At 47.9% G+C, this 18,282-nt stretch overlaps 1 protein-coding gene across 3 annotated transcripts in view; it reads right to left on the reverse strand.

Moving 5' to 3' along the window:
• LOC136629112 (zinc finger protein 250-like) overlaps nt 1-18,282 on the reverse strand; it is a 74,955-nt gene that overhangs the window by 19,598 nt on the left and 37,075 nt on the right. For 2 of the 3 annotated variants that reach the window (XM_066605245.1, XM_066605247.1), the window contains 4 exons: nt 5,777-5,880; nt 5,474-5,653; nt 5,268-5,391; nt 5,121-5,185 (listed from right to left, as the gene is read on the reverse strand). In XM_066605245.1, coding sequence (XP_066461342.1) covers nt 5,121-5,185; nt 5,268-5,391; nt 5,474-5,653; nt 5,777-5,880 — 473 coding nt within the window. Of the gene's footprint in view, nt 1-5,120; nt 5,186-5,267; nt 5,392-5,473; nt 5,654-5,776; nt 5,881-18,036; nt 18,231-18,282 lie in introns of those variants that run through there. The other variant, XM_066605246.1, reaches the window with a different exon arrangement.

An 18,282-nucleotide genomic window follows, 5' to 3' on the forward strand; every position in this document is an offset into this window, starting at 1 on the left:
TTGCCACCATACAAATAAAGATTATTATTATTATTATTTTGGTTTGCTCCAGAGTTAGCTGGACATAAGGTCCAGTAGGAATGTTCTTGTCCCAGTGGGTAATGTGGTAATTATTCTGACATTATTTGAGGCCCCCACAGAGATTCCTCTAGCTTTATCTCCATCTGCCCAAAGCGATATTCAATGTGTCCTCAGGAGCGGAGGAAAGAAAAAACAGCCGGCGAGTGCCAAATTAGATGTGACCAAGAAAGTATAGAAGAAAATAATTACAGCGTGTGATCTGGACTCTATGCTCCTTTTGATCCATCTCAGAATTGTGTTTGCCCTTTTTGGCTGCTGCATCACATTGTTGACTCATGTTCAGTCTGTGATCTATTAGTATACCCAAGTCTTTTACACATATGCTGCTTAGCCCAATTTCTCCCATTCTGTATGTGCTTTTTTCATTGTTCTTGCCCAGATGTAGGACTTTGCATTTCTCCTTGTTAAATACCATCCTGTTAGTTGTTGCCCACTGTTCAAGCTTTTCATTAATGAGCTTATTTTAATATTACTAATCATGTTATTGCCTGAAAGTCGAGTTTGCTGCATGAACTATTAAGTTCGATATTCTCAACATCCTTGATTACTAATATTTAGAGATGAGCGAGCGTACTCGGAAAAGCACTACTCGCTCGAGTAATTTGCTTTATCCGAGTATCGCTGTGCTTGGGGCTAAAGATTCGGGTGCCGCTGCGGCTGACAGGTGAGTCGCAGCGGGGAGCAGGGGAGAGCGGGCGGGAGAGAGGGAGAGAAAGATCTCCCCTCCGTTCCTCCCCGCTCTCCCCTGCAGCTCCCCGCTCCGTGCCGGCACCCGAATCTTTAGCCCCGAGCACAGCGATACTCGGATAAAGCCAATTACTCGAGCGAGTATCGCTTATCCGAGTACGCTCGCTCATCTCTACTAATATTCCTTTATCCTGATATACCCGAGGGGAAACTCCGGTCATTAAACATCAATGGTGATATGCCTATGAATACACCACTGTTGACTCCTGGAAATAGCCATTTTATTGTGAATCGGATGTCTATCATCATTTTCACACATCTGATTCACTTGTCATTCATGTGTTATTTCCATGCCTCATATATGGCACTCTCCATAATTATGGACTCTGTTTTCCTCTTTGCAGTATTAGTATTCATATGTCTATGGCAACGGATTCTCGCTGCCACGCTGCGGACAGGGGTCACATGACTCAGTGGAATGCTGTTACTTTTCTCTTCTAAACAGTTTTTCCTGTCTGCCGCATCGTCACGTAACAATGGCATGTTGCTATGGCTCTACACTAAATGACCATCAGCTCCCGGAGCCACGCCACTTCCTCATGTAAGAGCACGCTGACATTATCGTGTCATAGTGATGTGAGATGTGATTATCATGTAATCATGTTTTACGGGAGACGGTAGCCCATTGACGGAGTGCGCATACCTCCAGCGCTCACCGGGTGCTTTCCCTTGTAAAGGTATTTGATCTCGAGTAGTAGAGACATCTCATATTTACTTGCGGGTTATGGGCGCCTGCACACGAGCGGAAATTCCGCGGCGGGATTTCCCGCAGAATTTCCGCCCCTGGAAGCTGCCATAGGATTGCGTTAACAAACGCAACCCTATGTAGACGGCCGCGATTTGGCCATGTGAAATCTCGTGCAGCAAACAAATCGTGGCATGCTCGTGGCGAGCCCCACAGAGAAATGCCACTCACCGGCCGTTGGCCCCGCTCTGCGCATGCGCCGGCTGCCGGCACATGAAAGAGCTGGGGCCGCGGGAGAGGCGAGTGCCCGCGCTGTTCTCTGCAGACACTCGGGTCGGGTCCCGCTGCGAGAATTCTCGCAGCCGGATCCGACCCGTTCGTCTGCAGCCGGCCTATGTTGGCTTCTCCTTGGACTTAATGTGATCATTCTGATGGTATTTATCTTTCTTTGGAGGCGTTCCTGTGCGATCCACCCATTGATGCACTCTTGGTTACAATTGTATAAGGGGATACCTACCCCCTAAATGGGAGGACCGGATGAAGACTTTAAAACTCGAGCACTTAAGTTGGCTCCGTCATTGCTCTCCAGCCTACCATCAAGGCTGGAGATTCTACAGCGTTCTTTTGTTATTTTGCTCTTGGGATTATGGGGCTTCTACCTAGCTAAAAATTTAAGTGAGATTTGTCACAGATAGCTAGCTAGGTCTCAAGCCTTATCCGGCCAAGTAGCAGAGAGACTAGCTTCGCAACATTGCTTGCATACATAGGAGTTTCCAGTTATTCTACTGAATAACTCTAGGTCTCCCTTCTTCCAATCTGTCTTACTCTAAGTTTCATGGTACCTAGCACTCTTGGCATATTTTATAGAGGACGTCACTAGTCTTTTGCCTATTTAGGACTCTTTCCAACCAATTAATGTAAGAGTTTCCTATGATGATCTTCCATTCATACTATATAGGGATGACACAGAGTTATGCATTCTATGGAAATCACCTGTCATAAGGGGTGTGTCTAACAATCAATAGTCATTTTTTGTGTGGCAAATAGACACATGGTGAAAAAGCTGTTCTCTCAAAATATTTTTTAAGATTTCTTCAGAGGTGGATTTAATGAATTCACCACCACCTATAGGATATATATGTATAACAATTAATAAAAGTTTTAGGGGTCCCTTCAGTGACATTGATATATTCGTTGTGGATCTACTCTGCCCCATTTTTTTCCGAATTGCCTTTAAGAATCATAACCTTCATATGTTGTGTCCGTGACTAGAAAAAGGCTTCACCATATGGAATTCTGTCTTTCTTTCTTTAATTGTGTGGCAATGAGCTCTCATTCACGCTTTTAGTTTTTGTCCAGTTTCCCCAACATCAAGGCTTATTGTACGAAGTTCCCAGTTGAGGCAGAATGTGGGAAAGCCGGTACAGATATTTGGGCGCTGGCAAGAGTCAAGGTTTCTTGTCACCATATAGCGCGGCACGGGGTCCCGCGGTCGGCGCGCGTCGCTCTGGCGGCCTGGAGCCCTGTGTCGAGGTCATCCCAGCAGCTTGGGGTGGCCAGTGGGCGGCGTCGTGGGCGTGCCCGCCCGTAGGGTGCCGCCCGCACTCCTCCGTTCTTCTTATACAGCAGTGGGTGGAGTTGCCTCCTCCCACTCTCCGCCCCTGGGCGGAGCCGTGTGGTTAAAAGACTGGCAGTGAGTTGAGCTCACTGCCAGTTATTGGTTCTGCTTTCATCTAGTCAGTCTGTCTGCAGTTTTCCTCAGCCAGTCCCTAGTTGTCTGTCAGCTCCTTCTATCCTTGCTCAGTCTGTTTCTGTTGGTCCTGTTAGCCTCTAGTTTGGTCTGTCCCAGTCAGCACTAGTTGCTATTCAGTGTCCTGTCAATTTGCTTGTGAGCTCCATCTCCAGCCCTGCTTGTACTTGTAAGTTCTGTTGGTTTGTTCCACCTGCCTCTTCTGTCGGCACTCTGTCCCCCGTTAGTGAGTTTCCATCTAGGTAGTCGTCAGGTCCCTAGCCAGAGCAGGGACTGCCGCCCAGTTGTCCGCCTGGGGTTAGCCAGGACCGAGGCAAGTAGGCAGGGACAGTGGGGTGCGGGAAGATCAGGGCACCCCACCTGGCGCTCGGGGGGACAGAGTGCCGTAACATTTCTGGTAAGTTCAGCCTGGAGAAAAGTAATCTTTACCTGGGGTAGCCTCTCCTACTGGCCGTAGGTGAAGGAGTCTCCTTGTTTTGAGGGAACAAGCATGAACTCGATGACCTGGATCTCCACAATACATGCAATAGATTTGTTATACGCCTAAATGTGCATTCCTCCTCAGAAAGCCTTGAAAGAGATGTGTTCACGAGATCTCCCTGGATCTCTCCTGAAACTGCAGGGCAATTCTCTTGACCAGGGAAATCAAGGCTTTCAGAGAAGTCGGAACCTAGAGACCAGCTAATTCATCCTTGATGCGACCTGCTAGGCCCTCCCAAAATGCTGCTGGGAGTTCCTAGGGTTCTCCGGTATCAAGTCCAAAAGTTTTGCAAAGCCCCCGGACAGGCATCTGATGACCCTTCTTAACTCTCACACATATTTTTGAGTCGGCTCTTGATCTAGTCTGGTCTAGTATCTTGTGTGTCAGCTGTCTGCTTCTTTTGTGTAGTCTGATGTATTCATGAGGACTATAGCACCACCTTTAGCCGCAGGCCTAATGGTGATCTTTTAGTGCTTAGATGGCCCTTCTTTCCTTCATATTGGTATTAGAAGCTTCCTTTTTCTGCCTGTCCAGTATAGTAGATTGCACCTTATATCTATATTTGTGACCAAAGTGGGTTTGTGGCTAAGAGGGGGTGTTCAATCAGGCTTCTTCTTGACCCCTAGTTACTCCTTTATTTGAGTGCTTGAAAGTCCGGTCTCCTCATCATCATGGAAGAATTCTTTCAGTCTTAGTCTCCTGAAATATTCCTCCATGTAACTGCAGAGTTCTGTTTTGCTGAGCGTTTTAGTGGGACAAAAAGAAAGTCCCCTTGAGAGAACACTGAGCTCCACATTACTTGGGTTGTAAGATGACAGATTGATAACACAGCTGGTTATACCATTGTCGCCAATTCTATAAACACCGAAAAATGTTACTGAACCACACCATGCATCTGGGTAACGTAATTTTGGCTGGCTGTCCATAGAAGGTCCAGTAGGAAACCTCTTGCCTGAGTAGGTTATGTTCTAACTACTCTGATGGCCACATGGCTGCAGGTCTAGAAGTTGGGCAAAGATATTAGATGACAGCTCAATAACCTCTCAGGAACCTCATACACATGTATATCTGGCATGGCTAGACACGCTGCACGTTGTCTCAGTGCAGGAGATCAACATCTACCAGACACATCCACTGCTTGTCTCAGGGGGAATAAAGGAGCAGATAGATATAAATCTAACCTGTTGGCTCCTTATTCCCACCAGCAGTCTCCACCGCCAGAAAACTGGAAGAAGATCCAGACAACTTGTAATGTCTCTGGTCAGTGGTAATCCTGCCATCTTCACCGGCCTCATCACACAAGTCTAAGATATCTAATAAGACTGAAGACAAGAGCTTCACAGCCTTCTACAGATCAGAGGGACATCTCGATCTACCTGGTGGTCCTGTGGAAGAAGAGGATGGGGACATCTCTCTGGTGGGCTTCTCTTACTGGATGCAACTGGAGAAAACACAGACAGATATTGAAGTCATTCTTTACATACAGATCATAAAGTCCCTGTGTATTTAGTCCTGTCTATTACCTGGTGATGGGAGTGGCTGGTGGGTCTTCATCATGGCATCCTTGTACAGATCCTTGTGTCCTTCTAAATACTCCCACTCCTCCATGGAGAAATAGACAGCGACATCCTGACACCTTACAGGAACCTGACAACACAATATACAGTCATCACCCAGAAGCCTCCAGTGCTGTTACTGTATAATGTCCCAGCATTCCCTGCAGCGTCACCTCTCCAGTCAGCAGCTCAATCATCTTGTTGGCGAGTTCTAGAATCTTCTGTACATTGATGTCCTCATGTATCCGGGGGTGAGGTGGGGGCCCTGGGATTGGGCTCAGAGGTCCTCCCCATCCATCATACAATGGGGCCCGACAGCCATCACTAGAGGTCTTCTTCACTACTATACAATCCTGTATATGAGGACACATTAGTAAATATCACTGCAGACATTTCCAGAGTCCATCACCTCTCCAGTGACATCATCTGGTATTACCATAAGAATTATGTAATGTAACATCATCAGAATCTCTCACCTGCCCAGTAAGCTGGAGGATTATCTCTAGGGTGAGATTTAATACCCTCTCAACCATCTTGTTTCTGTCCTTCTCCATCTTTGATGAATCAATCATGTAGGGACCTGAATGGAAAGAATATTAAGCTATGTGAAAACCACAAAAATACAACATAATAAATTTACAGGAGATAATAAGGGGAAACATTTAAAAGCATTTTCCCTTTACTTAAAATTGCTTCACAACCACTCTGTCCTTCCTGGTTGCTGCCAACCAGGACATGTGACTGCTGCAGCCAATCACTGGCTATAAAATGTCAGTGATGTGGCTAGTGATTGGCTGCAGCAGTGACATGTCCTGGTCAGCAGTAATGAAGGTGGACAGAAAGATTGTAAAAATCATAGGAAAACCTCTTTAAGGAGATATTAAAGGGAATCTATTAGGAGGTTTATGAAGAGCGAACTACAGACAGCACAAAATCCAGCAGCTGCCTGACACTGGTTGCTCCAATTAAGTTTATAGCTAACTGAACTTATTGTGTAATGGTGAAGTTTTTATCTTGTTTCAACAATTGTCTTGGTTAAAAGAGTAACGCTTTAAGTCCACATGGACGGGCAGCACCTTATTTTCCATATAAGAGTAAATTCTTTAGTTCATACTCCTAGAAGAAGTCGCGCCCCCCTTTTCTACTTCTTTTTGGATTCTCTACAGATCCTTTCTCAAGTACCAGTTTTCCCAAGGACATCGCCTTTCCTTTGGATCTAGATTTGTGATGTTTCTGAGCACTTCAAGAGTTCTTTCACGACTTCCAATCACTCAAACACAGGCAGAACTTGGGGTCAGGAAGAAGTCTGACTGGACACCCTCTCATGGCATGTGGTGCAATCCACTATACTGGACAAGTGGAAAAGGTACATTTAATATCAACATGCAGGAAAGAAGGGCCATCTATGCCATTAAGCCTGCAGATAAAGGTGGTGCTATAGTCCTCATGAATATATCAGACCACACGAAAGCAGCAGGCAGCTGACGGACACCACATACTACACAAAAATGGATCAAGACCCGACTCCAAAAATATGTGAGAGAATTGAGAAGGGTCATCAGAAGCATGTCTGTGGGCTCCACAAAGCTTTTGGACTTGATACGGGAGAACCCCATGGTTGGAATTTTCTATATGCTTCCAAAACTACACAAAGCTGGCAACCCAGGGAGTCTTTTTTTCTCAGGTGTGGGAACTCTCACTGAAGAAGTCTCAGGATGGGTAGAAGGTGTCCTTAAACTACTGGTGAGGAATACAACTAGCTACTTGCAGGACACCACAGACAAACTGAACGAACTGTCAACCGTAGGTCCCCTCCCAGATGGTGCCATCCTGGCCACCATGGATGTGGAGTCCTTAGGGCTCCCACACACTTGCGATGGCATTTTTTGTTAACGCGATTGTCAATGGGACTTTCTATTGTAAAATACGCAACGCAACTGCGTTTTTGGTTCATTGCGTTGCGTTTTTAACATTAGAAAGTCCCATTGACAATTGCCTTAACAAAAAACGCCATTGCAAGTGTGTGGGAGCCCTTATACTTATACACATGAAATGCACTGACCGCCTGCCAGACACACCTTGAGGCCAATGGGGTCGCCTCTGAATCTGTGCTATAATTCACAAGATTCATTCTCGCACACAATTATTTCTCCTTTGGCAAAGAGATATTCCTGCAACTCAATGGCACCCCCATGGGCAGTAGAATGCCACCACAATATGCATCCTTTTCATGGCAAAACTGGAGAGTGACTTTCTGGCCTCCTGCCACAGCAAACCATTGGCCTACTTCTGCTAAATTAATGACATCATAATCATATGGATCAACACTTAACAAGAACTAATAAAATTCCATGAGAGATTCAATGCATTCCACCCCACCATAAACCTGACATTAAGCTACTCACACACCAAAATCAACTTTTTTGACACCACCATAAAAATTTCAAACAACTCAATACAGACATCCCTATACCGGAAACCGATTGATCAGCCCACATACATTAGATGGGACAGCTTCCACCCTTAACACATCAAAAAGTCAGTCGTTTACAGCCAGGCCATCATATACAACCGCATCCGTTCCAACCCAACAGACAGAGAGGAACATTATACCATCTTAAAAGGACATTTTTGAATCAGGGCTACCATCCCATCTCAATTGATGACCAAATCACTAGAGCCACCAGGATATCCAGGAATCAACTACTCCAATACAAGGAGAAGGAAAGAAACAATCATGTACCTTTAGTAGTGACCTACAATCCACAACTAGAGGTACTAAGGAAAACCGCAAAGAAACTCCACCATACCCTACACAAGGATGACCAACTGCAAACCATATCCCTGGACCCTCCCCTTCTGTGTTACAGGCAACCTCCTAACTTTAGAACTTTATAATCCGGAGCGAATTGCCCTCTGACACACAAAAAGGAACATATCCCTGTAATGTAAAGAGCTGCAAGACCTGCTCACATGTACGGACCGCGGACAGGATATGGATCCCCAACACACATAAGATCCTGGAGACATTCACATGTTGTGTACCTGATCATGTGCAGTAAATGTCCTGTTGGAGCCCTCTTATCGGTACACAATTAGACAGAGAAAGACAGAATTACCTGTGGCTAAGCATTTCTCTAGTCACGGACACGACATAGAAGAAATGAAAGTTATGATACTGAAAGTCAATTTCAGGTCACAAAGCCATAGAAGAATTCGGGAATATAAATTCGTAACAACTTTTGACACTTTTAATAGAGGGCTAAATTCTTCACCAGAATTTATGCGTGAGTGGGAAGTATGAGAAATCTATAGCACAGATAACACTGCAAGCTTGGTGAACCTTCTCCCCCCCAACACTAATTCAGGGACCATAAAACCTTCACTCGCTTATCAGTGACTATTCACATCCCAGTATGTTTCTTGTCATAAGTATGTGTGTATAAATATGCACGGCTCTTCAGATCCATTCCATTATGCTTTCATGAAGGACTGAGTAATCTGAAAGCTTGCATTAAAATAATGTATTTTTGTTAGCTATTAAAAGCTATCATATTTTCAAGATTACTTGGCTTCTCTTGCTGGGAACAATCACATTGAGCACGTCAATGACCAACATATATATATTTCCTGGAGAACAGGAGAAGTCCCAGAAGAATGCAAAAGGGCAAATGTTGTCCCTATCTTCAAAAATGGAAAAAGGTGTATCTAGGAAACTACAGGCCTGTGAGCCTGACTTCTATACCGGGAATGATCATTGAAAAAATTATTATTAAACAACATGAATGCAAGTACTTGGATGACAATGTAGTAATTAACCAGAGCCAGCATGGGTTTGTAACAAACAAGTCATGCCAGACTAATCTAATTTCCTTCTATGACAGAATCACTGACTGGGTTGATCAGGAAAATGTGGTGGATATAGTATATCTTGACTTTAGTAAAGCATTTGCAAAGTATCTCATACCATACTTATTGAAAAAATGACCATATATGGGATTGACAAGGGAACTGTTAGGTGGATTCACAACTGGCTGAGTGATCGTACTAAAAGAGTGGTCATAAATGGCTGCACATCCAAGTGGAAGAATGATCTGCAGGAGGGAATTGATGGGAAACTGATCAAATTTGCTGATGACACAAAACTAGGAAGATTAACACTAGGGAAGAGAGAGGGAGTATACAAAAATATCTAGAAAAGCTTGCACAATGGGCGGCGACTATTTAAAAAGGAGAAATGCAAAGTCCTACATCTGGGCAAGAAAAATGAAAAAAAAAAGCACATACAGAATGGGAGGAATTGGGCTAAGCAGCAGCACATGTGAAAAAGACTTGGGTATACTAATAGATCATAGACTGAACATGAGTCAACAATGTGATGCAGCAGCCAAAAAGGCAAACACAATTCTGGGATATATTAAGAGAAGCATAGAGTCTAGATCACTTGAGGTAATTATCCCGCTCTACTCTTCCTTAGTCCGACCTCATCTGGAATACTGTGTCCAGTTCTGGGCACCCCACTTAAAAAAAGACATAGACAAACTGGAGCAACTTCAGAGAAGAGCTACCAAGATGGTAAGCGGGCTGCAAATTATGTCCTATGAGGAACGGTTACAGGATTTGGGAATGTTTAGCTTGCAGAAGAGAAGGCTGAGATGAGACTTAATAGCAGTCTACAAATATCTGAAGGGCGGTTACACTGCAGAGGGATCAGCCCTATTCTCATCTGCGCAAGGAAAGACTAGAAGCAATGGGATGAAACTGAAAGGGAGCAGACACAGATTAGATATTAGACAGTAAGGGTGATCAATGAGTGGAACAGGCTGCCACGGGAGGTGCTGAGTTCTCCTTCAATGGAAGTGTTCAAACAAAGGCTGGACAAATATCTGTCTGGGATGATTTAGTGATCCTGCACTGAGCAGGTGTTGCGTCCTCCGGACGTGCAACCTCAATTACATAAACCAAAGGCACAACTGTGCAAAGGAAACATAACACTATGGGGAATACTCTCCCTATAGGCCCCTAACTCGGGAGGGGGCCCTGCCTACTCAGCGGACCGATCACTCTGACAAGTGCGAGCCCGCACGCGTGCCTGGGTGACTAACAAGTCCCTATCAGGGAGCACTAGCACAAAATAGAAGCAAACCAGAAAACTAAACAAAACAGAAAAGAACTTATTACTGCGTGGCCTGTGGGACTTAAGGTGCATCACGATGGAATATTGCACAGATAGGCCTGCTTGCAGCCTTCCTTATAATTTATATCTGGCTTCATTTTGCGTTATATAACCACTGGCAGCCACCAATTGTGTGGGAATAATTCACAAAATTTTTTACACCGCTCAGTGTCTGCTCGATTCTTAATCCACCATGCTGAGGGGTAGGGGTAGGGGTAGAGGACGTGGACGCGGTCGAGGACAGGGAGTTCCATGTGAGGGTGTGGACACAGGCCCAGTTCCTAGTCCAGGTGAATCGCAGCCGGCTGCGGCGGGATTAGAAGAAAGGCAAGTTTCTGGGGTCCCCAGCTTCATATCACAATTTTTGGGTCCACGTCGTAGACCTTTATTAAAAAACGAGCAGTGTGAGCAGGTCCTGTCGTGGATGGCAGAAAATGCATCCAGCAATGTATCGACCACCCAGTCTTCTACGCCGTTCACTGCTGCAACTCTGAATCCTCTCGCTGCTGCTCCTCCTTCCTCCCAGCCTCCTCACTCCATGAAAATGACACATTCTGATGAGCAGGCAGACTCCCAGGAACTGTTCTCGGACCCCTGCCCTGATTGGTAAAAAATGTTTCCTCTCCCACCTGAGGAGTTTGTCGTGACTGATGGAAAGTTCCCGCGGTCCGGGTGATGAGGCTTGGGACTTCCGGCAACTGTCTCAAGAGCTTTCAGTGGGTGAGGACGACGATGGCGATGAGACTCAGTTGTCTATCAGTGAGGCAGTAGTAAGGGCAGTAAGTCCGAGGGAGGAGCGCACAGAGGATTCGGAGGAAGTGCCGCTGGACGATGAGGTGACTGACCCCACCTGGTTTGATAAGCCAACTGAGGACAGGTCTTCAAAGGGGGAGGCAATTGCAGCCGCAGGACAGGTTGGAAGAGAAAGTGGGGTGGCTAGGGGTAAAGGCAGGGCCAGAGCTAATAATCCCCCAGCTGTTTCCCAAAGCGCCCCCTCGCACCAAGCCACCATGCAGAGGCCAAGATGCTCAAAGGTGTGGCAGTTTTTGATTGAGAGCGCGGACGACCCGCGAACAGTGGTGTGCAACCTTTGTCGCACCAAGATCAGCCGGGGAGCCACCTCTACCAGCCTCACCACAACCAGCATGCGCAGGCATATGATGGCCAAGCACCCCACAAGGTGGGACGAAGGCCGTTCATCGCCTCCAGGTTGCACCACTGCCTCTCACCCTATGCCCCAACCTGCCACTGAGATCCAATCCACCTCTCACGACACAGGCCCGAGCATCTCCTGGCCTGGACCCACACCCTCACCTGCGCTGTCCTCGGCCCCATCCAGCAATGTCTCTCAAGCTCCTGTACAGGCTTGTGGAAACGGAGGCTTTCAAAAACATGATGGCGGCGGCGGCCACGCGCTACTCGGTCCCCAGTCGGCAGTATTTTTCACGGTGTGCTGTCCCAGCCCTGCACGATCACGTCTCACACAACATTGTACGCGCCCTCACCAACGCGGTTACTGGCAAGGTCCACTTAACAACGGACACGTGGACAAGCACAGGCGGGCAGGGCCACTATATCTCCCTGACGGCACATTGGGTGAATTTAGTGGAGGCTGGAACTGAGTCAGAGCCTGGGACTGCTCACGTACTACCCACCCCCAGAATTGTGGGCCCCAGCTCGGTGCTGGTATCTGCGGCAGTGTATGCCACCTCCACTAAACCTTCCTCCTCCTCCTCCTACACAACCTCTACCTCGCAATCAAGATGTGTCAGCAGCACGTCGCCAGCAGTCGGTGTCGCGCGGCAGCACAGCGGTGGGCAAGCATCAGCAGGCCGTGTTGAAACTAATCAGCTTAGGAGAGAAGAGGCACACGGCCCACGAACTGTTGCAGGGTCTGACAGAGCAGACCGACCGCTGGCTTAGGCCGCTGAGCCTCCAACCGGGCATGGTCGTGTGTGACAACGGCCGTAACCTGGTTGCGGCTCTGCAGCTTGGCAGCCTCACGCACCTGCCATGCCTGGCCCACGTCTTTAATTTGGTGGTTCAGCGGATTCTGAAAAACTACCCACACTTGTCAGACCTCCTCGGCAAGGTGCGCCAGGTCAGCGCACATTTCCGCAAGTACAACACGGACGCTGCCACCCTGCGGACCCTGCAACATCGGTTTAATCTGCCGGTGCACCGACTGCTTTGCGACATGCCCAAACGGTGGAACTGTACGCTGCACATCTTGGCCACGCTGTATGAGCAGCGTAGAGCTATAGTGGAATACCAAGTCCAACATGGGCGGCGTAGTGGGAGTCAGCCTCTTCAATTCTTTACAGAGGAGTGGGCCTGGATGGCAGATATCTGCCAGGTCCATGGAAACTTTGAGGAGTTTACAGAGATGGTGAGCGGCGATGCTGCAATCATTAGCGTCACCATTCCTCTGCTATGCCTGTTGAGAAGTTCCCTGCAAAGCATAAAGGCTGACGCTTTGCTGTCAGAAATGGAGGCGGGGGAAGACAGTATGTGGCTAGATAGTCAGAGCACCCTCATGTCTATATCTCAGCACTTTGAGGAGGAGGAGGAAGGGGAGGAGCCTGAGGAGGAGGAGGGGAACAGACAGCTGCGCCCACTGCAGAGGGTATCCATGCTGCTCGCCTCTCATCCGTTCAGCGTGTATGGCCTGTGGAGGAGGAGGATCCTGAAAGTGATCTTCCTAGTGAGGACAGCGATGTGTTGCGTACAGGTACCCTGGCACACATGGCTGACTTCATGTTAGGATGCCTTTCTCGTGACCCTCGCGTTAGACGCATTCTGGCCACTACGGATTACTGGGTGTACACACTGCTCGACCCACAGTATAAGGAGAACCTTTCCACTCTCATTCCCGAAGAAGGAAGGGCTTCGAGAGTGATGCAATACCACAGGGCCCTGGTGGACAAACTGATGCTAAAATTCCCATCCGACAGCGCTAGTGGCAGAAGGCACAGTTCTGAGGACCAAGTAGCAGGGGAGGCGCAGAGATCAGGCAGCATGTTCAGCGCAGGCAGTGGAACACTCTCCAAGGCCTTTGCCAGCTTTATGGCTCCCCAGCAAGACTGTGTCACCACTCCCTAGTTAAGGCTGAGTCGGAGGGAGCACTGTAAAAGGATGGTGAGGAAGTACGTAGCCGATCGTACCACCGTCCTCCGTGACGCCTCTGCTCCGTACAACTACTGGGTGTCAAAGCTGGACATGTGGCCCGAACTCGCGCTGTATGCCCTGGAGGTGCTTGCTTGCCCTGCGGCTAGTGTCTTGTCAGAGACGGTGTTTAGTGCAGCTGGGGGAATCATCACGGATAAGCGTACCCACCTGTCAACTGCCAGTGCCGACAGGCTTACACTCAAAGATGAACAAAGCCTGGATTTCCCCAGACTTCTCTTCTCCACCAGCGGAGAGCAGCGGTACCTAAAGATTATTTTCGCTGCAACCGCGGATGCAAGCATTGTTCTCTATCACAGTAAAAAACGGGGACATTTACCTTTGTCAATCTGTGTATGATATTCGTCCTCCTCCTCCTGCAGCCTTACGTAATCACCCCGAATGGCCAATTTTTCGGTGGACCAAAAGGCTCATATAACTTTTGTAAACAATATTTATACGTTTCTGTTGTAATTAAAGCATTGAAACTTCCACCTGAACCAATTTTTTTAAACTGGGCTGCCTCCAGGCCTAGTTACAAATTAAGCCACAGTAAGCTCAGCGAGTAATGGGCTTCACCTGCCCTCAGGGTTGGGCATGGGCAATTTTTCTGGGGTACATTTGTACTGTTGGTACACAAGTATTTTGGGCCCTCGCCTACAATGTAATCCAAGTAATCTTTATGGGCTTCGCCTGCACTCATGGTACACCAATGTGTCTGGGGTTGGCCTACACTTTTGCTACAGAAATGTAACTCGGTTCTGCCTGCCTATACTTCTGCCACAGTAATGCTACAGGGGTCTGACTATACTTCAGCAACAGAAATGTAACTTTGGTCTGCCGATACTTCTGCTCCTGAAATGTTACCATGTTATTCACAGAAAAGGCCAAAAATACAATACCTGAAGGTCTGCAAAGCAGACACAGTCGCCATAGGCACGATCGCCATAAGGCAGGCACAATCGCCACCGGCACAATTGCCGTAGGGCAGGCGCAATGGCCATAAGCCCTGAAGATATGCAGTTAGCCAGACAATAATGTGGAGGAGCAGCTTGTTCCTGGCAGGCTAATATGTAGTCACCCACTCAACCCACTCAACCCACCCACTCAACTCAACGTGAGTTAGTGTAGGTACTGACGGAAGCGGTGTGGCCTCGTGGCGGCCTGTCAGCCTATGCGTTTTGACCAAAATGCAGTACCAACACCCGCATTTTATTAGTATGCATTAGTACTTTTGTATGTAGTTTGCTAGTTGGTGGGGGAGCCCAAGATGTCAGCCAGTGTGGCCCACTTTAGAGATACAGGGCAACCCGCTGTTATATCAGCCAGGGTTGATATCCTGTATGGTGGGTCGCCATACATGTATGGCTGGCATCTTTGGTATCGTTCACATGTGCAGGCTATTAGTATATGCAGTCACTCCTCCCCAATCTGGGCTTGGTTTAGTGGGTGACTGCATATTAGCCTGCCAGGAACAAGCTGCTCCTCCACATTATTGTCTGGCTAACTGCATATCTTCAGGGCTTATGGCCATTGCGCCTGCCCTACGGCGATTGTGCCAGTGGCGATTGTGCCTGCCTTATGGCGATCATGCCCATGGTGACTGTGTCTGCTTTGCAGACCTTCAGGTATTGTATTTTTGGCTTTTTCTGTGAATAATGTGTTTGTTTTTTTTCCCTCACCTCTGTGATTTTATGAAATGTAACCATGGTCTGTGTATACTGTTACTACTGTAATGTTACTAATACTGGGCTCTGCCTATACTGCTGCTACTGAAATGTTACTGGGCTCTGCCTATACTGCTGCTACTGAAATGTTACTGGGCTCTGCCTATACTGCTGCTACTGAAATGTTACTGGGCTCTGCCTATACTGCTGCTACTGAAATGTTACTGGGCTCTGCCTATACTGCTGCTACTGAAATGTTACTGGGCTCTGCCTATACTGCTGCTACTGAAATGTTACTGGGCTCTGCCTATACTGCTGCTACTGAAATGTTACTGGGCTCTGCCTATACTGCTGCTACTGAAATGTTACTGGGCTCTGCCTATACTGCTGCTACTGAAATGTTACTGGGCTCTGCCTATACTGCTGCTACTGAAATGTTACTGGGCTCTGCCTATACTGCTGCTACTGAAATGTTACTGGGCTCTGCCTATACTGCTGCTACTGAAATGTTACTGGGGTCTGTCTATACTGCTGCTACTGAAATGTTACTGGGGTCTGTCTATACTGCTGCTACTGAAATGTTACTGGGGTCTGTCTATACTGCTGCTACTGAAATGTTACTGGGGTCTGTCTATACTGCTGCTACTGAAATGTTACTGGGGTCTGTCTATAATGCTGCTACTGAAATGTTACTGGGGTCTGTCTATAATGCTGCAAATGAAATGTTACTGGGGTCTGTCTATAATGCTGCAAATGAAATGTTACTGGGGTCTGTCTATAATGCTGCAAATGAAATGTTACTGGGGTCTGTCTATAATGCTGCAAATGAAATGTTACTGGGGTCTGTCTATAATGCTGCAAATGAAATGTTACTGGGGTCTGTCTATACTGTTACTACTGAAATGTTACTGGGGTCAGTCTATACTGCTGCAACTGAAACGTTACTTGGGTCTAGCTAGACTTCTGCAACATAACTGTTAGTGGGGTCAGCTTATACCTTAGCTACAGGAATACTACTGGGGTCTGTGCATAGCATGGTTGCACTACGTTTTCACATTGCGGTGTTCTACGTATCTGGCCCAAGAAAAAAAAAACAGTCTGACTGGGGCATGCAGTGTGGGCCGAAGCCCACTTGTACACTATCTGACGTTACCTTATCTATCCGGGGGACTGCAATGGGATTTATTTATGTACCGTCGGTGGGTTCCAGGGAGCCACCCATGCTGTGGGTCCACACGGACTTCCCATAGGGGAGTTGTACCTGCCTGTGACTATGAAAAAAGGCCAGTCTGACTGGGGCATGAAGTGTGGGCCGAAGCCAACCTGTACTTTATCTGATGTTACCTCAGCTGTGCAGGGCAATGCAATGGGATTTATTAATGTACCGTTGGTGGCTTCCTGGGACCCACCCATGCTGTGGGTCCACACAGACTTCCCATTGCGGAGTTGTACCTGCCTGTGACTATGAAAAGCACAGTCTGACTGGGGCATGGAGTGTGGGCCGAAGCCCACCTGTATTTAATCTGACGTTAGCTCTACTATCCGGGGCACTGCATTGGGACAAACTACAGGAGCAATACAGCGCTAATGAGACGTGCACAGCTACGCTAGCACTGTAGTCCGCTGTAGGCCCGCGATTGCTGAGGGTTTGTGCAGAGGCCTATGTCCTGGGTGCAGTGAAAGTCCGCTTCCTGCCTAGGATTACTGAAGCTGTGGTCCGAGGCCTATGTCGTGGGCGCGGTGCAAGTCTGCCATGTTTGGCCACTCAGATTTATTTTTGGTTCATGTCTTGGGTTTCCTAAGACCCCCCTATGCTGTTGGTGCCCACTTAGTTCCCATCACGGTAATTGAACTGTCTGGCACAAAGACACTGACTGACTTGGGTAGGGGGCAGAGTGCTGACGGCTTTCCCCTTGCAGTGGGGATTGAGCTATGCGACACCTTGACAGAATGAATACTGTGTGGCACATGGATTCCCCATTGCTATGCCCACGTGTGCAGCTCCTGATGGCGGTGGCACAGGATTATATTTCTCATTGCCTCTGTACAGCATTGTGGGCTATCGCCCCGCCCCTTTTAAAGAGGGACGCTGCCTGGCCGTGCCAACCCCCTGCAGTGTGTGCCTCCGTTTCCTCCTCATGGCAGACGCACTTATAAATAGACATGAGGGTGGTGTGGCATGAGGGCAGCTGAAGGCTACGCAGGGACACTTTGGTGTGCGCTGTGGACACTGGGTCGTGCGGGGGGGTTGGGCAGCATGTAACCCAGGAGAAGTGGCAGCGGAGTGTCATGCAGGCAGTGATTGTGCTTTGTTGGAGGTAGTGTGGTGCTTAGCTAAGGTATGCCTTGCTAATGAGGGTTTGTCCGAAGTAAAAAAAAAGGGGGGGGCACTCTTGACGCTATTGTGGCTGAATAGTGGGACCTGGGAACCTGAGATGCAGCCCAGCATGTTGCCCCTCGCCTGCCCTATCCGTTTCTGTGTCGTTTCCAGCACTTTCTCAAATTTCCCAGAGTTTCACCAATGAAAACCTTAGCGAGCATCGGCGAAATACAAAAATGCTCGGGTCGCCCATTGACTTCAATGGGGTTCAATACTCAAAACGAACCCTCGAGCATCGCGGAAAGTTCGACTCGAGCAACGAGCACCCGAGCATTTTGGTGCTCGCTCATCTCTACTCTGGAGCTCTCCTCACAGGCAGAATTCCCCGGTACCTCCCGCTGGTCTCACCTCACCGGGGGTCTATATACTCCAGAGACCACCAGAGGGAATCATCTGGCCAGGAAGCTCCGGGATGTTCTAGGGATGCAAGAAGTGTCTTCCAGACAGCAGGAGGCGATAATGGGCAGAGGGGCCAACCGGCCGACGTCCGCCACTAGACTCAGTCAAGAGACCTCCACCAGCAAGACCCCATGCTTCCAGGACCTGTGATGATGTCACAGTCATGTGATCACCTCTGTGGGAGGAGTCAGGGAT

The sequence above is a fragment of the Eleutherodactylus coqui genome, chromosome 5 (assembly GCF_035609145.1).
Source record: "Eleutherodactylus coqui strain aEleCoq1 chromosome 5, aEleCoq1.hap1, whole genome shotgun sequence".
Lineage (NCBI taxonomy): Eukaryota > Metazoa > Chordata > Amphibia > Anura > Eleutherodactylidae > Eleutherodactylus > Eleutherodactylus coqui.